This window comes from Ochotona princeps, chromosome 5 (genome assembly GCF_030435755.1).
Source record: "Ochotona princeps isolate mOchPri1 chromosome 5, mOchPri1.hap1, whole genome shotgun sequence".
In the NCBI taxonomy this organism is placed as follows: Eukaryota; Metazoa; Chordata; class Mammalia; order Lagomorpha; family Ochotonidae; genus Ochotona; species Ochotona princeps.
Window position 1 is genome coordinate 100,869,921 of NC_080836.1, and position 23,678 is coordinate 100,893,598.

The window sequence follows — 23,678 nt, forward strand, 5'->3', positions numbered from 1 at the left end:
AGAGCATCCTAAATCCTCTCCCAGGGCAGCTCTTCCGGTGGCCCAAGGGCCTCTCCACCTCCTAAAAGTTCCATTCCCTCCCATTCTGTCATCGTGGGGACCAAACTTGTTGTGGACCCTTGAGGGCCATGGCAACCACATGCAAATCATGGAAATACCTCAGGGTATTTAAAATGCTGTGAACAGAACAAGTATTGGTTTGACCACCAACATAAAATCCAAAATGATTTACATAATTTTAAAAAAGGAGAAACACGTGATTCCTTGACTTAATAACATTTATTCAATATTCCTGAAATTAGCAAGAATCAGAAGAAGCACATATCAATCAAATACAGCCACAAGAATGTCCTGGATATAAATAAAGATGCACTATGAGAAATACTTACTACTGAAGGAACCAGTACTCTCTTACACTGACTACCTCTTAGCAACACAACAACTCAAATGTAAATTCAGTTTACTCACAATAGAAAACCTTGAGGGCTGGAAGAAAAATAGAGACAGAACTCCACCGTAATTTGCTGCACTAGACCCCTTCCTTGTGGTTGGTATCAAGGCCTAGTTTGAAGACTGTCACACAAATGACAAAACAAACTCAAAATAGTGGTTCTGCAAAGTTCAATCAAACAGTGCAGAAATAAATCACTTACTCATGCACAGAATGAGGCAGAGGCTAATTCCATTCAGGTGAGGAATAATAAATTCAACTAGCGTCGTTTTCACAAAACAAACATTTCTGACTTCTCTTTAGGTAAGGGATATACTGTATTATGTATCATACTCTACTTACATGTTCTCCTAACTCTACAGCCAGCACTCAGCAACTTCTTGATTAGACTTACTCTGTAACAAGTGCAGAATTTCATCTGGGTTTCGCAGTAGTGTCTACCATGGAAACAGCACACACTTGTAGAAGCGTACAGTTTAGAAAGTACATTAAAATGTAGGCTATGGAGTTCACAAATTCTGTGTTTTTAAAATATTCTTTCAAACTAAAAGCTGCAGAAAATTAGTTCTTGAATATTCTACCGAAAACTCTTGAGCAGCTAACATTTTTAATTTCTTAAGCTTTTTATTTTCTTAAAAATATTTCAATGAGTGTAGTAACCCATCTTTTTCAAAAATAATCCAAAAAAAAGAGAGAGAGAGAGAGAAGAAAGATTACAAATCTTTTGTCTTAATCAGTGTGACCAAAGGTTTGTCATCCGGACTGTAATCTTCATAGGCAATGGGCGTTACATCATACATTGCAGGCCGAGATTTCTTTCCAAATCTGAAATCACAGAGAAAGAGGATTCTGGTTGGATACATGTAAGAGCTTAAGTCCTGTTAAAGGCAACTGGTAAAAATGACTTACACTCAAGAATCAAATGGAACCCTAACAGTAGTCCATCGAATACATCCTCTAGTTTGTTGGTGCAGAAATAAAAGAATCCTGATACTAACACTGAGTGGGTAAAACATGAGTATTTCATGCAAGCACCAAGGAATGGATTTCATAAGATAGGCCAAACAAATGTCAATGTTTTTACATTAAATCCTGGCAAAGCAGTTGGGCATGTCAACTCTACAACAGGTTTTAAGAAAACGTGTGTTGATTTGCCTTTGTCTTCTAAGACCTGTAACTCTTGGGGAGGGAAGTGTATGTTACATCCGCTCTAATACTTGAAATACAGCATGTGGTGGTGGTTGGGGGGGGGGGGGGCGTTACAGACAGATAACCTCTCCCGTGGATTTCCAGGGATAGCTGTGAAGGTTTTGAGGTCTTTTGAGACCTCAACAAAACAGAGGAAGAACAGGAAGCAGTGTCAAATGCAGAGATACATGTTCATGTAGTCTCCCAGCATCTATCATGCCAACCACCACACCCCAAGCCCCAGGTACACACAAGCCATTGTCCCAACAGATCTGCAAACATCAAAAATCCCCTGGATAGCAGGGTTGAAGACTCCCAGAAGCCTGGGAAGTCAAATCCAATTTCAGGATTTACTGCTAAGCCAGTCTTAAGCAGTTATTGCAATAAGGCTAACTCAACTTCTGGGTGGTCTGTTCCCATTCAAAGACCCCTTACCTTTCCTAAAAGCCTTAGAGTACAACAGAATTTAAACAATCGTCCACAAAAACCCACCAGTTCTCCCCCTTTCTATATATGTGTCCAACAGGATTTATTAAAAAGGAATTTCAGAAGAATGTTGCATTTTGAAAAAGGGGTTCCTCTGAAATACAGGGGTTCAACCACCAGGGCTTGGTGCCTCTCTGTCTCTTGCTTCCTGATACACTCTATGCTTGGAGAAGAGAAGTAGGATCCACAGGGTTGTGGCGAGTTTTGCACAGGCGGGCGGGGGGTGGGGATGAGAAAACAGTGCATTCTTCAGACCATCTTTCATTTGCAACCATTTGTCAGTCTTGAACTCCCATTCATTCCCGTTTGACTGACCTTCAGAAGCAGGCAGGTATACCAGGCAAGGGACAGGGGAAGTCAATGCCTTGTGGCCTAAGAGACCCAGAGCTAGCCTGCATCCCTGAGCAAGACTTTCGTTTCGGAAATGTGAAGCCACGCTGAGCCTGGACTTGTATTTGCAGAGGTGTGGGTCGGGTTCCAGGCTGAGCTGAGAGCGGGAAAGGCCTACCGCACCTGACACTTTCCCTCAAGTCTGAACTCATCAGAAACTGCTTTAAGATAAAAAAAATATTCTAACAAGTCTCCAAAGCTGCCACATACATTGTTCAAAATGTATTGCTTACTACTAATGACTTAACAGAAAAATTTACCAACCCTATAGAAACTTCTCCACATTCTAGCTTATAGTTATGGCTTCCTGTGGAAACTTTGATGTATGAACCAAAAAGTCATATTAATTAACTGAAAATTTATAATTGACCAAGAAGAAAAATCTAAACTTGATGGACTCCATTAGATCTTTTAAAAGAGGAAGATCAATGGAGCAGAATAGAAACACCAGAAGCGAACCCACACAGATACAGCCAAATAATCTTTGACAAAAAGACAAACGACAATCCAGGCAAATGGGAAGGTCTGTTCAATAAATACTGTTGGGACAACTGGTTAACAGCCTGCAGAAACAAAAAGATAGATCCACATCTCTCACCATACACTAAGATCAGATCTGAATGGATAACAGATCTAAACCTACATCCAGAAACCTTCAAACTTTTGGAAGAAAATGTTGGAAACACACTGCAACACTTAGGGGTAGGCCCTCACTTCCTAAAAAAGACTCCAAAAGCAGTAGAAATCAAGACCAAAATAAACAATTGGGACCTCATCAAACTAAGAAGCTTCTGTACAGCTAGAGAAACAATCAACAAAGTAAAAAGGCAGCCCACAGAATGGGAGAAGATCTTCGCACACGACATAGGTGATAGAGGGCTGATCTCCAGAATATACAAAGAGCTACAAAACAACCAAAATGTCAAAACAAACAAGCCACTCAAGAAATGGGCACGGGAAATGGGCAAACACTTCACAAAGGAACAAACCCAAATGGCAAATAAACATATGAAAAAATGCTCAAGTTCCCTGGCAATAAGGGAAATCCAAGTTAAAACATCAATGAGGTACCACCTAACGCCAGTAAGACTGGCCCACATGAATAAAAGCACCAACAACACTTGTTGGCGAGGTTGCAGGGAAAAGGGATCCCTACTCCACTGCTGGTGGGGCTGCAGGCTGGTACAGCCTCTATGGAAATCAGTATGGAGAACATTCAAACAACTCAAATTCAACATACCATATGATCCAGCAATAGCACTCCTAGGAATATATCCAGAACAATTGTTTTATGAGAAACCAACATGCACTCCTATGTTCATAGCAGCACAATCAGTAATTGCAAAAACATGGAAACAACCAAAATGCCCATCAACAGAGGATTGGATAAGAAAGCTATGGTTCATCTACTCCATGGAATACTACTCAGCTATTAAAAAAAACACAATGCAGTTCTTTGTGGCCAAATGGGCCAAACTGGAAACCATAATGCTAAGGGAAATGAGCCAATTCCAAAAGGTTAAATACCACATGTTTGCCTTAATTTAAGATGATATGATGTTATGTATAACATGTTATGTTTTGAGTGTTATATGTTGTGTATAAACTAAATTGAAGTATAGGTGAGGTGGTCACAGAAGGTGGCTGGGAACTCGCATTTACTTTTAACATATTGGTTACTCATTACTATGTCAATTAATTCCATAATGATGTAAATTTTTGCTGATGGTATGTTGGAGCTTTCAATTGACTGGGATGATACTCTGCTGGCTCTGTCTTCAGACCAGAAAGGGTATACCTAAGAAGCCGTTGAACTTGACTGGACAATAAGATGCTGGACTCTGTGTTTGGTATATGCTTGCAGTGGGGGAATCTCAACTGAACTTGAGCTGTGGTTATGCAACAAGGTGGAGGAATCCACCATGGTGGGAGGGTTTGGGGAGGGGTGGGGAGAACCCAAGTACCTATGAAACTGTGCCACATAATACAATGTAATTAATGAAGTAAAAATAATAAATAATTTTAAAAAAAGACATTTTCATATGACTTTATAGTTTGAAGAAGAATCAGTTTCCTCAAAATCCAGAAAATGAGATGTCTCTGTTTTACTCAACCAATAGCAAGGTATTGTTCAAAGGACCATAAAATTCAACATGGACTGAGAGTGGCTGTTGTGCAGCCACTGAGGGTGATGGACAAGTGTGGACACCCCTCCACAATGAGCCACTGGTCTACCTGAGTGTGCTCAAAGTAGACAGCTGAGCAGGCAGCACCACTTTGCCTCCAGACTGCCTACCTACCTGGGGCGCATGGTGATGACAGGAACGGGTCATGGAGTATCGTGAAGTTAGAAGGTAAACTGGTGAAACTCAGACTAAAGTGTCCAGCAGCAGGGAAGCGCAATCAGGCTGGAGCCTGAAATCCCTCCTTCAGTGTCCCAGCAGTCAGAACTCAGCTCTAGTGACACAGGTGAATCACAGAGGGCCCCACCCAACGCACAGCATCTACTGCGCCAAAGTGAAAATGGTCTGCTTGACAGAACAGTGCAGTTTTCTAACATCTGATGTATATCAGATATATATCCCATGTTTGATACAACTGAATCGCCGGCCTCTCTCACCAGGGTGGACTCATCCTTGGGGATCCATGGATGTGTACCCATGCTGACCTTTCCAAACATTAACAGCTTTTCTACCTCCTTCATTTCATTACAGGCCAGGAAATGAAGAAACACCTGTAGCCTTCTATCTTAAACTCCAGGCACTAAAGCAGTATAAGAGGCTGCTTATTTTTTTTTTTTACCACAGTTTTAAAATATTATTGTTCTTTTCTCAAATAGCATGCTGTTTTTCTTATCAGGATACATTTTAGTTGTGAAAAAAATAAAATTAGAAGCTAGAGATAATTAAATTGCTGTCTAGGGGTTAGCAAACTATCAGCTGCAGGCCAAGTTCAGCCTGTTGCCTGTTGCTAAGGCAGTTCAAGCCACTCACACTAATTCTGGATGTTTATGTGTAATATAGTAAGAGTGGAGTATTCACAACAGGTTGTGTGGCCTGAAGGCCACTACTGAACACCCTAACAATCATTTTTGTTTCCTCCCCGAAAGGAAAAGCTGTCAGTGTTTTGGGTGTTCTCCTTTGGCCACTCCTCACCACAAAATCTTCTCAGCTCTGTTAGAAAGTATGTATTAAGCACCTCTGAATATGTCATACCAGGGAACTTCAAATACTTCATAGAAAATAAAATCAAAGGCTAGATTTATTTTTGTATCAAGAAGAATCTTAAAACCATGTATATGGGAAATCTTCAAACAGCTATAAAAAATGCTTATTATGAAAAAATTGACTTAAATGGACTTAAAAAATTTTGCACCAAAACAAACTTCTGTTTCAATTCTACTTTCTTGTGAACTTATGGATGCATTCTCATATATAATATTTATTATATGTTAACAAAAGCGAGAATATACTCTGCATACTGTTTGCAACTGAATTCTCACCCTTGATTCTATGTGATGTTTGACTCAGAAAGCATTCTTGTCTATTAAAAAAAATATCACACAAGTTTAGGAAATCAGTAGGAACAACTGATTCTTCCAGAGCTGGTGGGTAGCTATGGTCACGTTTCCGCCTCAGTTATCTCCCCGCTGAGGCTGCAACCACACACCATGACACTTAGGAGATGTTGCCAAGTTTCCAGGAGGGCGCCAGCATTCTCAGTGATGTACATGAACTGGCATGCCCTCTCCTTCCAGGAAAGCTGTTCAAAACGCTTCTTCCCAGCTCCTCCTTGAGGTCCACCGAGAGACCGCACGTCAGGCACTGATGTCAGTGTTGGTGTCACACCAGAGTCCCTTGATTGTCTCAATTCTAGGGACTGATCCTCTTATCTCATTGTCACAGCAACTTAGGAGGCAAGTAGGTTACACTTGTCCCATTTTACCAGAAGAGGAAATAGAAGATTAGGAATCATTTATTGAGGTCAGACTCCTTGTGGGAGGTAGAATTATCTGGCCTCTGGGGCCTGAGTTCTAGACGTTTCGCTGCAGCCTCCATGCGTGTGAAGAACATGCGATCTGTGAGTCTCTTTTCCCACTCCTGATGAGAGTCTGCATACTAGGTGCATTTAAAGACACTGCCCTCAAGTTAGCACATCTTTTTTTTTTTAAAGATTTATTTATTTTATTGGAAAGGCAGATGTACAGAGAAGAGGAGAGACAGAGAGGAAGATCTTCCGTCTGATGATTCACTTTCCAAGTGGCTGCAATGGCTGGAGCTAAGCTGATCCGAAGCCACGAGCCAGGAACTTCTTTCTGGGTCTCCCACACGGGTGCAGGGCGGCTTTGGGCCATCCTCAACTGCTTTCCCAGGCCACAAGCAAGGAGCTGGATGGGAAGTGGAGCTGCCGGGATTAGAACCGGCACCCATATGGGATCCTGGCTCGTTCAAGGCAAGGACGTTAACAACTACACTATCACGCCAGGCCCTGAGTTAGCACAACTTTTACCCTGGCCTTCCCACTTAAGAAACCTTGCATAAGTTGCATGATCTTTCTAAGCCCATTCTTGTCACCTGTGTCATGGACTACTGATTCTCATAAGATTTATGCCAGTGCCTTATCTGAGAACCAATTAGCATGGCATCTGACCCACAGGAAGCTCTCAGTCGATGCTGGCCATCACAGAGGCACTAAACAGAAGCTGTGACACCAGCAGCACCTGCAGGGCTCAAACGTCACATGTGGCGACAAGTCTCATGTGCCCATTTCTCTACAAGAACAAAGGGCCGTGTCCAGCAGCTCTAAGAGCACACATTCTCGGCCAAGTTCACAGCCAGCCGATGCGGCAGAGAATGGCCATGACCCAGGACTGAGAAAGACCAAAACCACTGTGTTTGGAGCTGCTGAGGAACACTGTCCATCCACGGCTTGCCTCTTTCTGCTTTGTAAGATCGGGCCTTTCCTGCTGAGACCCGGCTTCCAGCAACCAAGATGTGACCTCAGGACCAGAACTCAGCTCTGGCCAACCAGTTACAAACTCTGCTGCCTGTGTGTCAGCAAGCTGCCAAGGCACAGGCGACTCTGGAGAGAAGACAACACCAACAGATGGCCAACCTCAGTATCACCAGGTATTTCCCCAGTCATTTGTGAGTGTCCCAGGTGACCCACTCAGCACCCTCCCACAGAGCGTTGGGCTGTGTTCATTTGGCTTCAATATCACATCCAGACTGGCGGCAGGCAGACAGTCTGCGATACAGACTAGGGAGAGGGTACCATCCAAATGACTGAGAGTTTGCCAATGCCTTTCTAGGGTTTCCCAGAAAAGGGAGCAACCGGGGCCAATGGGCCAGAGACCCAGCCACAACCTCTGCACAGGCATGCTGCAAAACTTGAGATGGTCACTAATTCAGCTGCCAAGGGAGATGTTCTCCTGAATTTCAGCTATTTGGGAAGACATTCCTTTAATGTCATCATTCCATCTGCTGTTACCGGTGCATGTAGCAGCTTGTTGGCTAGGAAACCTGCCATACATATTTCTGATAAAAATCAGTGCCAAATAAAATCCAGGTTTGTAAAATGCTTTCCAGTTGATTCTCTGCTTCAGGAGTTTCAAGTCTATTCTTTCCTCCCTCCCCACCCCGAGGCCTATGTGGGAAGAAAAATTGATCTCCAGCTATACAAGGTCTGCCTCTTGGCTCCTGACGGCCTTACCTACGATACCTCTCGGGTTGGGGGGATCTGATTTCCTAGGCTGGGGTCATGGGACTGGTGCTAGGTCAACCCCTCACTGAGATCACCCACTCATTTGTGACCTCAAAATCTGCAGGAGATCCACTGTATGCCAGGATCCTTGGGACACAGAAGCAGGTGCCTTAGAGGAAATTACGCTCTTTAGAAGCCTTGCTGCCTGAACCGACTTTTGGAGCAGGAGGCAGGAAGAGCAGCAGTGCAGGCCCCGAGGAGGAGGCCAGGCTCCCTGCTATCTCTCACAATTAAATCATAGCTGGGTTCAGATCCACCCAGGCATTGCAGCAGGACCACCTCACCTCCCACGTGCTCTATACCACCAGCTCCTCTTCCCAGAAGCCAATTGTAACTTTGTGGAGCAAAAAAACAGCTGCAAGATCTGGGGCTAGATCTTCTAGAGAAAAAATACTTCTTTTTGCACCTCTTGGTATCTGCAGCATTGAGACAGAATTCTGACAGTGTGTGTCTTGACCAACACCAACAGATGACATCTCAGCGGATGTCATCCAGCTAACAGTGCCCTAAACCCAGCCCTAAGGCATCAACTTCACCCCAGTCTCAACTATACTGACTTCTGAGCTGATCACTTCAAGTTAGTCCACTGATGGAAAGAGAAGATGGCTCACTTCAATGGACAAGGATGATATGGTTTACTCTTTACATTACATTAGCTGGGTTGTTTATAATGGCTCAGAAGCAAATCCGGTGTAATCTGTACAAACCTTTAATAAGGGTGATTTAACATGACTGTTATTACTAAGGATTACTTATCCCTTTCTCAGTGTGGAACTATGAAATGGCCTAAAATACCCAATCACGGAGTAGCTAAAACTCTGTTCTGTTACCTGAGGCCTCATGCATATACTTCCCCTGACAACCTCATTAGCACGAGACCTTGCTGGAATCCTCCCTCCACAGCAGGACACTGCTTTCTGTAAGGATGGACTCTAGCAGTGGCATGGAAGCTGTTTCACTATCCTTTTGTAAGTCCCCGCATCAATCAGAATCATCCATCTAGGCAAATGGTCTGAAAAGCAGCATAGTTCAACAATCCAGAAATCATCAGGAAACGCTTCAACACAGAGAAATTGACAATCAGCAAATTATGCAAAGATGAGCACAAAGTATATGAATGAAAGTATTCAGTGTAAACCAGAGCTGGTCGCACGGCCTGGCTGCCTGCTGTCCCACGACAGCACTGCACTTACTACGCTTCATCTTCTTGCGATATCCTGTGTCAGTTACAAACCTGGTACCAAGAAGGTGCACCTGTGAGCAGCACTCCCCTGCCCACTGACCCCCGGAAGCCCACCTGGCATGCCGGATGGAGGCGATGGCGTTGCTGAACTCGCTGTCGATGCTGCGGCAGTTGTAGAACTCCTCGTAGGCAGGCCGGGCGGAGCCCTGGTACTCGATGCGGCTGATGCGGCAGATGCCCACGATGAGGATGATAAGCATGAGGATGAAGGCGACGCAGAGGGCTCCGATGATGATGTACAGAGAGTGCCGGGGCATGTTGGTGAGGCTCTCCGCCATGTGACCGGACTTCCACTGCAGGTCTGAAGGCCAAAGCAAGCACAGGGCTGGGCGTGAGTTGTGGCCTTATGCATAGTCCAGATCAAGGGACGAAGGATTTAAGGCATAATGACTTTTCCCAAATCATGAAAACCCAGGAATATGTCATGGGAAAACGTGCAAAGGAGGTAAAGAGGAGTTCATCAAAGGAATGCGAGTAGAAAACTGCTCAGCTCCATAATTATCTTTTAAATGAAATTTCTCTACCGACATCCAAATGTTATTTGTAAAATATGATAAGCACAGTTGACAAGGGTACACAGAAACACAGACTATAACTTGATACATGACCCTGCTGAGGCACATATTTTAATGTGTTTCAGGGTTTGTGCTACAGAAATAACCCCTGTAAATGCAGAAATCCCCTGTCAAAGAAAATTCATCTTAGAACCACAACTTTAAATGTGAAATGCTCAACTACTACATATTCATAGCAAGGCTCGGAAAATCAGCACCAATAATCATATATTCATCACTGAGAGCTAATAAGCCTTCACAGTTTGCTTTAGAGTCTTCAGACAATTTTTAGAAAGAGATAAAACATTGCAGGTGCAGCTACATTTCCCCACACTTGTACTCTCATACCACCCCATCGGCTCCAACACGATTTATAACAGACAAAAAATGAGACATAGCATCAATATTAAGCTCTTAGTAAAATGTAAAAATATTAATTAACCAGCAAAAGGATGAAACGATGTATTCCAACATGACCTACTTATGTAATACAATAATTTGTGAACTGTATATGAGTTCAGAATATCCAGCTACTCATTGAAAAGCTGAACTTCATGCAGGGGCCAGAGTGGTAGGGTAGCAAGCTAATCCTCTGCCTGACAGAGCCAGCATCCAATCTGGGTGCCAGTTTGTGTCCAGACTGTTGCACTTTCAATTCAGTTCCCTGATTATGGCCTAGGAAAGAAGTACTGTGAAATCTTCAGGAATCATCTCCCTATTCTATTTTAAGTGAGGATATGCAGGTGCCTCAAAAACTTTATGAAGGGGTCAACATTTCTGTGCAATGGATTAGCCTGCCAGCTACAACATCAGCATCCCATAAGAGCAGTAGCTGAGATCCTGGCTGCTCTGATGCACCTGGGAACGCAGTAGATGATAGTCCAAACGCCCAGGTCTCTGCACCCTTGTGCAAGATGCAAATGCAGTTCCAGGCTTACAGCTTCAGCCTGATCCAGGCCAAGCCACGGCAGCCATTGGGGAGTGAACCAGACAGATGATTTCTGTTTCTCCATCTCTCTTTCTGTAGCTCCACTTTCTAAATAAATACATATTTATTTAGAAAAATGTTTAGAAAATGCAGTTAAAAGGTTTGCTCTGGTGCAAAAAAACCCATTTGAAATCCTTGCACACCCAGATTCTTTAACAAGTCTGTGGAGGGGTTGGTGTTGTGGCGTGGGCGGTAGAGCCACTGTCTTTAATGCTAGCATCCTGTATTGAGTACCTGTCCAAGTTCCAGCTGCTCTGCTTCTGATGCAGCTCCCTCTTAACAGCCTAGGAAAAGCAGGTGAGGATTGCTCAAGTATTTGGAAACCATCCAAGTGGGAGACCTAGATGAAGCTCCTAGCTCCTGACTTCAGCTTGGCCAAGTACTGGTCATTGCAGTCATCTGGATGAGAAAACCAGTGAATGAATGATTCTCTCTTTCTCTCTCTCTCTCTCTCTCTCTCTCTCTCTCTCTCTCCCTCTCTCTGTGTAACTCTGATTTCCTTCTCTGTATAACCCTGATTTCCAAATAAATAAATCTTCTTTAAAAAAGAAAAAAGTTCATTGAAAATGTTAAGAGGAAAATAACATGGATTTCAGATTTTTTGCACCCACACGCTTCACCATTTAATTCCATTTTCAACGAGCTTGTTAAAATATGCTTATGTTTGTGGCTTCCGGATGTCCACAACTTCATCTCAGCTACTTCTTCAGTGCTTATGGAATCAAGGATTAACCATTCCTTGCCTTGAACTGTTAACATGTGCAGAGCTCAGATGAAGGAGCAACAAGAGGACAAGTCCTAGAGACATTTCTCAGAAGCCAAACAGCAAAGTGACCCGGGTGCCCAGCCTGGACGGTTCCTGAGAAAGGGACAGGAAAGGATGCAGGAAACGACTTCTGAGCTTGGGTCCAGATAATCTGGGTGCCACTGGAGTTGGCCGGTCTGAGCTCCTGGCACATGGGGTTTAGTGTGACTGACTCTCTCTGCTCCACCTGAACCAGCTCACAAACACAGGTGCAGCAACATAAATCACCACAAATGACGTCATGACAGAAGGTTGCTTGGTGAAACTAGAAGCAAGAATCCATGCCTAAATCGGCAGCTGTGTCATTTGGTAATCGGTGGTACACGTGAGAGGTGAGACTGACTTTTCCAGCCGGAAGAGTAAGGCCAATTCACTTGATTTCTATTTATTCTAACAGTCTCTAAAAAAATCAAATGCAGACTGGAGTTCAAGGCTCCATAATGTAAATTACAACACCCATTTAGCAAAAACATGAGGGCAGCTCGTTTCCACTCCAGCTCAGTAGAGCATGCACATCTGGTTGGTGTTGGACATCAGGAGTCCATGATGAGTTCTGGTGATCTACCCAATAAACAAATGACTTGACACTCGTGTTAACGGTGTAAAAGCCAAAACGCACAATCACATGGCTACTGCTTTGAGAAAACAACGATGCTGACCATGGGCTCAGTTTCTCTGAGTTCCCTCCACAGCTGCCGTTCCTCACCATCTGTTCCATCCCCCACGTGGCTGCATTCCAAGTGCTATGGCTTTTGAGAAAACTTTCTCAAAATGACTCCAAAAACTTCACTTTCTCTCCTCGCTCTACACTTTTCTTTAAAGTTATAGTCTATTTTACCATCACCTGAAACTTTTCTAATGGGACTGAAGGTGAATGTCTCACTAACTAGAGTTTAGTAGCCAGGCTGGAGCTGAGTAAAGTCAACACTCGGACACACACGCGGCAAGTTGATCTGCACAGGTGGCTGCAATTGCTGTCTCCCAGTCCAGGCACACCACCCTCCAAAACCTCACTTTGCTGCATGCTGAGACTCCCTCTGCACGAATCATTTACTATATTGGCTGCACAGCACGGGGAAGCAGCATAATCCAGACTGATGGAATGAGCTCGTCAGTTCGAGCAGGTGCACGGTCAGAAACACAAGCACATGAGCTGTTCAAAAAGAAGTCACACTTGTGAGTCTGAGGCATCCTCTTCATTCTTCCTTAACTGGGATCTTGTATTCCACAAAGTGCTTTTGCACTAAGCATTTGAATTGGTCCCCAAAATTACCTTCAGTTGGGAAAAAGGGCTAGCCATGGACTACGGCTAGTTAATTCATCTACCTTAGTTATTTATAAAGAGTAAAAGTGAGTAGATGAGAATGTCATTGTGAAGATGTCATTTAGTAGCTTCAGAATTTTTGAGACAATCTGCTACCCAGAACAACTGCAAGGGGAACCTTTGGATTACATTATGTCTCCTGCAGCTAAAGGTTACAGGTGCAACCAAAACAGTAAGATGGAAAAAGAAATTAACCCTTGTGAATCCACACACATGGAAAAAGGGAACAGAAGGAACAGACACGCTTCTTCCCTGGAATCCATTCAGAGAATCAAGTACCTACTTTGTGTCAGAGAAAAGTGGAAAGTGCTCATGGGGCCCAAGTCTGCTGAAGGATAGAGAGATCTCACAAGGTACCCACAAACAAAACAAAACGCAGCTGTGCCCTGTAGCTGAGCAGGGATCACACCAAGACATTCAATGCTGACCAGAAGACCTGAACTTGAGTGTGTGTGTGTGTGCAATAGGAAGTGTCTTCAAGACCCCCACATGATCACGTCAAGTGCATGATGAGCTCATTATCTTGGTGAGTAATAGCTGACATTGACTGAGAATTCTATATGTGCTGGTCTGGATTCTAAGTGTCTTGGGAGTTGAATCACTTATTCCTCCTAAAATGTTCTGAGGAAGATACTGTTATCTCTAACTGATACAGGAACCAATGAGACTCAGAGGGAAGTGATTTTCCCAGGATTACTGCACACAACAGCTGGGAGAAGAAACTTATTACTTGCTGAATTTTTTACTTAGTGGAGGGTTAAGCTGGTGATAGGAAACTAAATTGAGAATATGCCATTGCAAAAATTAATAGGAAAAAAAGGACAAGAGAGAATGGGTGGGAGAGTAGGATGGGAAGTTTCACTAGGCTCCTAAAACCATAAAATTCCTACCCTTTATATAATTTTTAACGTGAATAAAAGAATATGTGTTTAAATCCAGTCATTGTGTTTCTACAGCCACATATTTCAATGAATAAAGTAGTGGTTTCCAAAGTGAAGATTGTGGAAATCAATGAAGTAAGACTATACTCACATTTTGACCAAAAAAATGAGAAAACTGTATCAGAGTGTGTCACTCAGGAAAAAGCATTATTTCAAGTTTTGGGTGCTTATGTGCGTATTTGTTTGTCACACATAGCATCAAGGTATGAATCATTTCTTGCAGTGGGTTGCAGCCAGAGGCCTGAGAACCATTCCCCCCTGGGACATAAACCCGTGGGCAGTTTTCAGAGGAGACTAGAAAGATCTGCTCATGCGCTGTTTCTGCGCCGCAAGGGAAATGGCAAGGCCTAATTTTATCAATAGCAACCATCGATCCGTACACTGCCTGTGATCCTAAAATACTCTGTATTTCTAGAAAGTGGTTTTTAACCCACAAGTCTCTCACATGTCAATACTGCATTTAGGAAACACAGATCTCACTCCGGGCAGACTTCTGGGGATCACTGCTGATCAAAGAGCAGGAGAGCTCACCAACAGTTCAAGCAGCCATGTACTGAGTACCTGGTGTGTGTCAGGCACCACAGTATACGCTTACATTCACTGTCCCATTTCTCCAGGCCTATGGCTAAGAGATCTTATTTTCTGGCCACGGAGCAGCTGAGTTGCAACTCACAACGAGGTCAAGTCACAGCACTGAGTCCCCCCCCTCAGGACTCCAGAGCAGCATTCTCTCCCTCAGTCAGGCTACGTTCCTCACACAAAGCCACAGTTCTTCCAGGAAAAGTAAGTGGTGCTCAAAACATCAACAGGGTAAGTATGAATTAAGTGTAATTTCCAAGTCACCTTTGGACTGCCACATCACTGCTTCCAAGACAAAAGATTTAAAAAGCAAAGAGTCAATGTATATAGATAAACACTTGTGAAAAATTACAACAATAATAACCATCATGCCAAAACCAAGTATTAAAAGTAAAAAACCCTTTAATCTAGCCATTCCACCTCTGAGACATTATCTTACTGATACTCTCACATGAGTAGGCTGCTGTCTACTGACAAGGTGGCAGTATTAAGAAGTACAGCAGACCCAGCATGGTAGCCGAATGGCTAAAGTTCTTGCCTTAGACACGCAGGGATCCCATATGGGTGCCAATTCTAATCCCAGTGGTCTCACTTCCCACCCAGGTCCCTGCTCGTGGCTTGAGAAATCAGTGCAGGATGGCCCAAAGCCTTAGGACCCTGCACCCATGTGGGAGACCCAAAAGAAGCTCCTGGCTCCTGGCTTTGGATCTGCTCAGCTCTGGCTGTTGTGGCCACTTGGGGAGTGAATCAGCAGACGTAAGATCTTGCTCTCTTGTCTCTCCTCCTCTCTGTATATCTGACTTTCCAATAAAAATAAAATAAATCTTTAAAAAAAACAGGATGTATAAAATAATCCTTAACTATAGAGAAACAAAAGAGACTAGCATAGTCTATTGAATACATCTACAGGAATATATGATAGGGCCCAGTGTGGTAGCCTATTGGCTAAATCCTTGCCTTGCATCCACTGGCATTCCATATGGGCACTGGTTCATATCCTAGCTGCTCCACTTCAATTCCAGTTCCTTGCCTGTGGTCTGGGAAAGAAGTAGAGGCCGACCCAAGCCTTGGAATCCACACCCATAGGGGAGATCTGGAAGAGGCTCTGGACTCCTGGCTTAGGATTGTCTAAGCTCCGGCTGTTGCAGCCACTTGGGGAGTGAACCAGCAGACAAAACATCTTTCTCTCTCTCCTCTCTGTAAATCCGACTTTCCAATAAAAATAAACAAATTTTTACTAATAATAAAACTAATATTTTAAAAAGAATACATGAGAAAAGGTTCACAGTGTTAACTGCTGTGAGGTAGTGATAAAAAATTACTTTTATTTTTTGCAAAAAGACTGATTTACACAAAAATGAAGAACACACGCAAAGCAGCTCGCCTGTGCACACAATAGATTAAGCATGCAGCAACTGTTGGGTGGTTGCTGTGCCACAAATTCGGCCCCTAAAGAAACAAATGTCTAAGAAACACTCACTAGTGGCATAAACAGGGAGCAGAGGAAGTACGTGTGAACAGCTAAACTGGGATTACTTCACCTGTCCCCCCCACTGGGTTTCAGCATCCTCAGCAGTGGTAGATGAGAAGCCGTCTCCTGGGCTCCCCACTGACGGGGCAGTGCTGTGTTTTCAGCATGCACAGGTGGCCTGAGCGCCATGGTGAATAGCCCGTATGTATGTTAGGATAGATTCCCTCCTCTCCGCTCCCTCCACTCATGCCATGTATGGTAGGAGATGCTTTGTGCCATTCTGGAAGGTAAAGGCAGCAGAATATATCTGCCTTCTCATTTGTGCCTGCTGATATAAGACCACACTATTTGAAGGATGAAACCTATACTTCCAGAGCCGGAAGAATGAACATCCACCTTGCCAGTTAATCTCTCCTTTTGTAAATGAAGAACTAGAAAGCCAGAGAGGTGAGATGTGCTGCCATGCACTGGAAGGGACTGGGGGCCAGAAGACACTGGACTGGACCCAACTCCTCAACCTCGAGAGCAGCATCGGTTCCATTCTCCACATCTCATCTTTCATGATGGTAAGTCATGTCTGTTCAAACATTCACCACAACTAGAATGATGCTATAACCAGTAAAATTCTATGTCATCCCTACCTTGATCAATCAATCAAGCTGGAAGAAAAGGCAGGCATTATTGATAGGATGGGGTGTTAGGCAGAATAATGTCTCCCAACCATGTCCACACTCTAATCCCCAGGTTCTACGGATGTGTTACTTTATATGACAAAGGAAATTTTTGTAATGTGCTTAAATTGAGGCTATCGAGATAGGGAATTAACTTGGATTACCTGGGTGGGCCTATTGTAATCACATTAGTGGGAAGGACAAGACTGTGAGAGGGAAATTTGTGTGCCCACATTACATTAGCTAGAATACAATGGAGCTTGAATTTGAACCCAAGCTTGAATATTTTTATTATCACCATTATTAGAAATAAGTATAATTTATATACATTTTTACTAGCATTAGACTTGAGTTTAAAATTTACTGGACACCCTTAGTGTTCCTGAACTTTCTTCTCCATACTCTCCTATGCAGATTTATCTTCACAATCTGATTTCAAAAGTAACATACAGATGTGACTTTATCAGAATGCATATAATCACATTTTGGAATGAAGACTGGTCTCATTTTATGGTTAAGTACACTGAGGCTCAGCACAGTTAAGTCCAGTCATACAAAGAAAGCCAAAGTTGGAGTGAGAACCAGATAGATAGCTAGAACTTTGTGCATTCACCACCCTCATTCCAAACATATACCACAGGCAGCTGTCCCTATCCACTGAGGACTTTAGGAGGGGGTGGAAAGGCCCTGGGGGGGGCCCTTACACAGCATCGTTTGCATCAAAAGCATCTAGAATGAGGAGGAAACTTTTCCCAACCAGCCTGGTCAGACTGCTTGTACTAGGAAGAGACTAAGAAGGACATAGCTGTCAAGGCAGAATGGCCAGCACTTTCTCAAACAGCTAAACGCACAACTGCATATCAGCTCTCCATCCCTCTGTCCGCTCAGCTCACACCTGGTGTCTGTGTGTCTCAAGTCCTGACTGCGACATTTTGAAACTGCTGCAAGTTCACCATAAGACGACACTTAACTTCGAGCAGCCTGAAATGTTTTTCAGATTTTCTTTTAAGCTTTGTCTTCATTGGACTTCTTTCCAGGCACTTGATGGAACTTAATCCACTTGAAGACCCTTGCAGACATAAGTGCAAAACGAATTTACATTCTGTTTTGTTTGGTTTCACCAAACAAAAAAAAATCTGACACAAAGGCTCTATTTTCTGATAGGATTCTGATGCTTCTCCGTGAAGCACATTTTTGGCTGCATGAGTAGTGGTGAACTCTGGATGACATCTGAAACTCCTCACTCTGGAAAAGCTGGATTCAGACGCTGGAAGGAGTGGGCACAGTGCACAGAAGGGCAGGAGTGCTAGACGGGGCTTGGGAGGCCTGGGTAGCCTGTGTTGTCCCCAGGGCTCACTGCCTTGCCAGTGACTGGTGAGCAGGGGTTGTCTGGTTACAGCTGGCATCTTGGTCTTGCTGCAGGCAAACGTAATGTTACAGTAGAGGATCTGGCAAAATACTTACGGATTTCACAGTTTGCTCCCACCCAGCCAGGTGAACAGTGGCAGCTATAGCCATTGGGCTGGTCCAGGCAAGTTCCAGCGTGATGGCAGGGGTTACTGTCACATTCGTTGATGTCAATGTCGCACTCGTCACCTAGGAAACATGGAGAAGTGACTGTGAGATGGCTGCACCAGGGTGCCTATCATTTCTCCGGCGAAACAGAGATGCAAGGCTAGAGGTCAGGACCTGCAAGTTGGAGGCCAATCTGCTGTTTGTATAAAGTACAGAACTCTCAGAAAATTCCAGACAAGGGATCTCATTTAGTGAAACTAAAATAGGAAAAAAAATTAGCAGTAGTGAAAAGAATTTCTCCTAAAGTCTGTTTAACCAGTCAACCACAGCTGATTCCCACATCTGAATACATTCTTTGAGGTTGTTCAGAGGACTGAACTTGGGTTCCTGGTTTATTAAAGAAGTCTTTAATTTTGAATTCCATCAACTGAATCTTGTTATTTATTTTTTTGAAACTCCAGAAAGCCAAAAATCTCAGTTTATGATTATTTTGTAGCCAAGTGTTTGAGCCTATGAGACTAGACATTTGACTCTTTTCTGGAAAGTTCTAGGACAAAGCTGGGAGTCTTGCCTGAGCCAATTATGAAAATTTACCCTACTTTCCCCCTCGATATGCCTGGCGTAGGGAAGGGGACCTGAAATGCTCAGAAATACCACCCAGCCCACCTCCCATGACGCGGTGGTGAAGTGAGAGTCGTCTAACCCTCACAGAAAGGTCCCTGAGAAATGGTGCCTTGAGGGAGACTCCCTCACAGCCCTGTGTACCCTTCCCTCACAGGCAGCATGCAGCCTCGAACTCCTGCTCAGTTTTTCTGGGAATCCTTGCCTATCTCAGAGAGAGGTAGAACCCCTGCGATCCAAGCACTGTAACCCAACCACCGATTTATAGGAAACAGATTGCTATCAGCTGGAACCTGAAGACGGTACAGAACAGACAAGTACTGCAGGATTTCAACCTTTTGTGGAACCTGAGCAAGTTGCTCTTAGAGAAGTTGAAGAGCAGAATGATGGTTAGGAGACGCCTGGAAGGCTAGGGAGCAGAGTCAGATGGAAGCTGGCACTTGACTGACAGGTACCAAGATACAAGGGGCAAGTTGTGAGGTGTTGTTTCACAGGAAGGTGAACACAAATAATAAAAACATACTCGGTCACACGTCACAAAGCTAGGAGAGCGAATGCTGAGCATTGCCACCATAAAGAAATGATACACATTTGGGGAGATAAATTCTGTCTTGAGGGTTTACACAACACATACCAGTATGGAAACATCACGTGGCACTTCATAAATATGCATGATTTTATATATAAAGAGTAAAAATACAAGTTTCTCAAATTATATCAACAAAGCTATCTTCAAGTGATTTTAAATCCATTATGAGTCATTATAAAAAGAGCACACTTCTAAAATGTAAAACCACCACGTGGAAGTTAAAGAGGATACTTCAAGTTGAGGCACTCTCTCTTAAGTGACTAAAAATGAGAAAAGAAATTATCAACATATGCCAGCATTTGATCAGATAATTACACAGAAAAATTATACTGAAATAAAAACACCTTGCATTGCTATAATCATAGCTGAAAGCAAGAATGCAAAATCAAATACTGTGTCCATTTACAAAAGGCAGTATTTCATCAAGTACACAGTAGTGTCTCTTGGCTTATTTAACTCACAGCATTACTTTCGTACCTGCCAGTGGTTTCCCTCACATTATAAAGCATCCTTGTAGCAGTCACAGACCATCTTCCAGGCAGAAGCCCACCCTAACACAGGTCACATCTGCTGAGCCAGTGGTTTTCCTCACATTATAAGGCATCCTTGTAGCAGTCATAGACCATCTTCCAGGCAGAAGCCCACCCTAACACAGGTCACATCTGCTGAACTTCACATTCTTCATGTGCTGGACATCTATTTTGCTTTTAAAGTAAAATCTGTAGAATGAAACATCTACGACCTCGAGGTGACACCAGGTTGATAATAATTCAGTAGTGTCTAAGTAAATGTGTTTCTTGCAATAAATACAGTAATTTATGTCAATAGAAAAGACATGAAATTGATTGCTTCTTATTAACCTATCTCAAAGGTTGTCTTTCTATAATGCGATAATCACTGAGTGGAAAAGGGCACAGACTAAGCTATTATAAACGGCATTACACGGCAGACCAGTTGAAGAGACATCATCAGGAACATGATGAGAAATGTTAAAAGGATAAAATCAAAGGCCTTGACAAATACTACTACCTTCCAACCACTAAGGGAAACAGGCTTAATTGAGGTATTTACTAAACAATAATTCTCTTAGGCTGGCTATCTTAGCACTGCAAGCTCTGAAATGAGATCCCCTTCTACCTTTACAGCCAGCTACGGCAGTGGTGCCACCTTCCTCACCTCTACAGTCCAGAAAACCTCAAAAGTTCCACTCTGCCCCGTGAAGATCAATGCCAATGTAGTACCCTCCTAAGTCCATAAACTCTTGCCGACCCACAGCTGTGGGTCCAGACTACTTCATCCTGTTCTGATTCACAGCTTCTTCAGCGAGGTGGATGCCAAATTCAGATTCCAGGGCAGCCTGGTTGCATATTTTTGTTCTTGAATCACCATTGGGCTTAAACAAGTAGCAAGGAGTCCAAGCTCCCTCAAATTGTCTGTTCTTGAGATATGCTAGCTCAGAAGAACGTGGTAAAGGTGGACATGACAGAAGAAAGAAAAAGTGAACTGTTCGTAGACAGTTACCAAATACCTGAGATCTACAACTCTCAGGAGCAGAGTATCGTGAGTGTGTCAGACCTATACCATTCTAGTTTTCCCCACCACAGCTTTCTTGGAAGTGCAAAAGGGATTAAATGGCAGAAGGTAATGATATAAACTCTATGCTGCTTAGGGAGCCAATTTGCTGGCACTGTTTCTATAGCGTGTGTGCTTTAGAGCAACCCAAGAGTGATGCATATTTCTGATACTTCTTGATTTACTTTAATGACCTACTTTTTAGAATAACACTCCAACACCTTTATAGCCCGGGAGTCAAGAAGTACGACACACCCCAAGCAAGAACAACACCAATAAAACCACACTGAGGCACACTGCTAATGCATTTGCTAAAACCTTGTAATACAGGGGAAATCCTAAAAACAGCTACAGTGATACGAATGGGTGTCAAAAGACAGAAGAGATGTTTATTCCCTATTCCTCCCTCTAACTATTATTTAAAACATCCTGGACACTCCTTTCTAGATGGACAAAGAAGATTCTGAGTTTGGCTGGGAACCTCAGCACACAGGTAGCAACACAAGGGTGAGCTTTGCTTATCGAGGACTAAGCCTGGAAAAGCCACCAACCCAGCAGTATCAATACATGCAGCAGGGAAGGGGAACGGGGTCTTGTTCAAGGCCAGACAAAAGGATATGGGCAGCTTCAAGGCAAAATGTATAGACAAACACTGTTCCAATCCAGCTAAACACTGCAAAAACACTAAGCGTTGCCCCATCCAGGTGAGTGAAAGTAGAACAGAGCATGGCAATATCCGCCCTCCAGGACACCTCAACACTGGCAGTAACAGAACCAACGTTATCTCCCACTCTCCCCTGAATTTACTTCTATCACCCATATTAAACAAACTTAAAAGAACTGAAAACATAGAAAGAATTTTCTCCGACCATCAAGTAACCAAACTGGAATTCTGCAGGGGAAAATGGCTGAACAAAACTCAAAAACTAAGCAATAAACTCATTCGTAATCTATCAAAGGAAAAAATACGAAAGAACACTAAAAATAAGCACTTACGGCACTAATGCTGCGGCACAGTGAGGAAAGCCAGCACCTGTGATGCCAGCATCACATACGGTTGCTTGTTTCAGTTCTGATCACTCCATTTCTGATCCAACTCCCTACTAATGATCTGAGAAAGGCAGTGGAAGAGGGCCCAAGTCTCTGGGCCCTGTCACTCAAAAGGGAGACCCAGAAGAAATTCTTAGCTCCTTGCTTCAGCCTGGCTCAGCTCCAGCCACTGCAGCCATCTGGGGAGGCAGCTAGAAGATGGAAAATCAACACCCCTCTTTCACTTTGTCTCTGTCCATCTATCTCTCTCTCTCCCTCCCACTCTCTCTGTAACTCTAACTTTTAAATACACAATTTTTTTTTAAGTGAGAGAAAGGGAAAAAGCATTTGATTGAATAAAAATGAACTTATGACATAAAATTTGTGGATACAATACAAGCAGTGCTGAAGGGGGAAAGCTTTAACACTGAATGTATATATTAACCTAAGGTTTCAGTTAAACAATATAGAAACAGAAACACAAAATAAACTCAAAGAAAATAGAAGGCATCACATCGGAGAGGTAAGAGAAGCAACCAAAAAATTGAGAATAGTAAAATGATAGAGAAAATGAATGAAACAACTGTTTTTTGAAAAGATTAAGACAATGAAGCAGTATATTGACAAATGAATATCGACAAAGAGAGAATGATGCAGATTACCCATACCATGCGTTAAACGAGACAGCGCTACAGTGCCCACACATCTCAGAGGATAACACGCGATGCTTTAAAGAGCTCTATGCACAGAGAGCTTGGAATTTAGAGAAAAAAACAGCCCTACCACAAAGAACAGAAAGCACCACAACTCATTCATGATGCGATATATCCTCTGAATAGGCTTATAACCACTACGAAAATTGAACAGATGAATAGAAAACTAAAATTATCTCTCAGGAGATTAATAAATAAATTTCTAAAATCCTCAGCAGAGAAATCTTCAGATCCAGCTGCTCCTCACTAGTTCTGTCAAATTGTATCAAATACTTTAAGAATTAGCAAGTTGACATCATCTGCTACAAATAAAGAATATACCTCCCAACTCCTTTCTTGCTATTAGTTTTGCTCTGATATAAACCAAAGACAATATTAAGGAAAATGTAGACAAATATTCTTCTATGAATATGGATCATGAACAAGATGCTAGGAGATGGCATTTAGCAATATACAAAAAGAACTATGGACCATGACCAAGTGGGGTTTATCCCAGGGGTATAAAACGGATTCAGTGTTTGAAAATTAATAGGCTAAGGATAAAACACATGAACATATAAATCAATACAAAACAGGCATTTGAAGAAATTTGATACTCATTCATGATTAAATTCACCAAGAAAAAACAAACCAAGGAATTCTTTAATTTGATAAAGAATATTTTAAAAGCCCTAGAGATCATGTTATGGACTAAATACTTTTCCCTTAAGCTTGAGTACAAAGGAAAAACATCTAGAATTTCTAGCCTCTGGTGTATTAAGGGAGTAGAAGGCAAACACACACAC

General features: G+C 42.9%; 1 protein-coding gene across 1 annotated transcript in view; it reads right to left on the bottom strand.

Annotated features, from left to right (window-relative positions):
* Nucleotides 1-266: 266 nt before the first annotated feature.
* The window catches only part of DNER (delta/notch like EGF repeat containing), a 304,451-nt gene continuing 281,039 nt past the window's right edge, over nt 267-23,678 (bottom strand). Inside the window, exons 11-13 of the mRNA XM_004576747.3 lie at nt 18,319-18,450; nt 9,576-9,822; nt 267-1,276 (exon numbers count right to left, since the gene is read on the bottom strand). Coding sequence (XP_004576804.2) covers nt 1,165-1,276; nt 9,576-9,822; nt 18,319-18,450 — 491 coding nt within the window. The 3' untranslated portion in view covers nt 267-1,164. The remainder of the gene's footprint in view (nt 1,277-9,575; nt 9,823-18,318; nt 18,451-23,678) is intronic.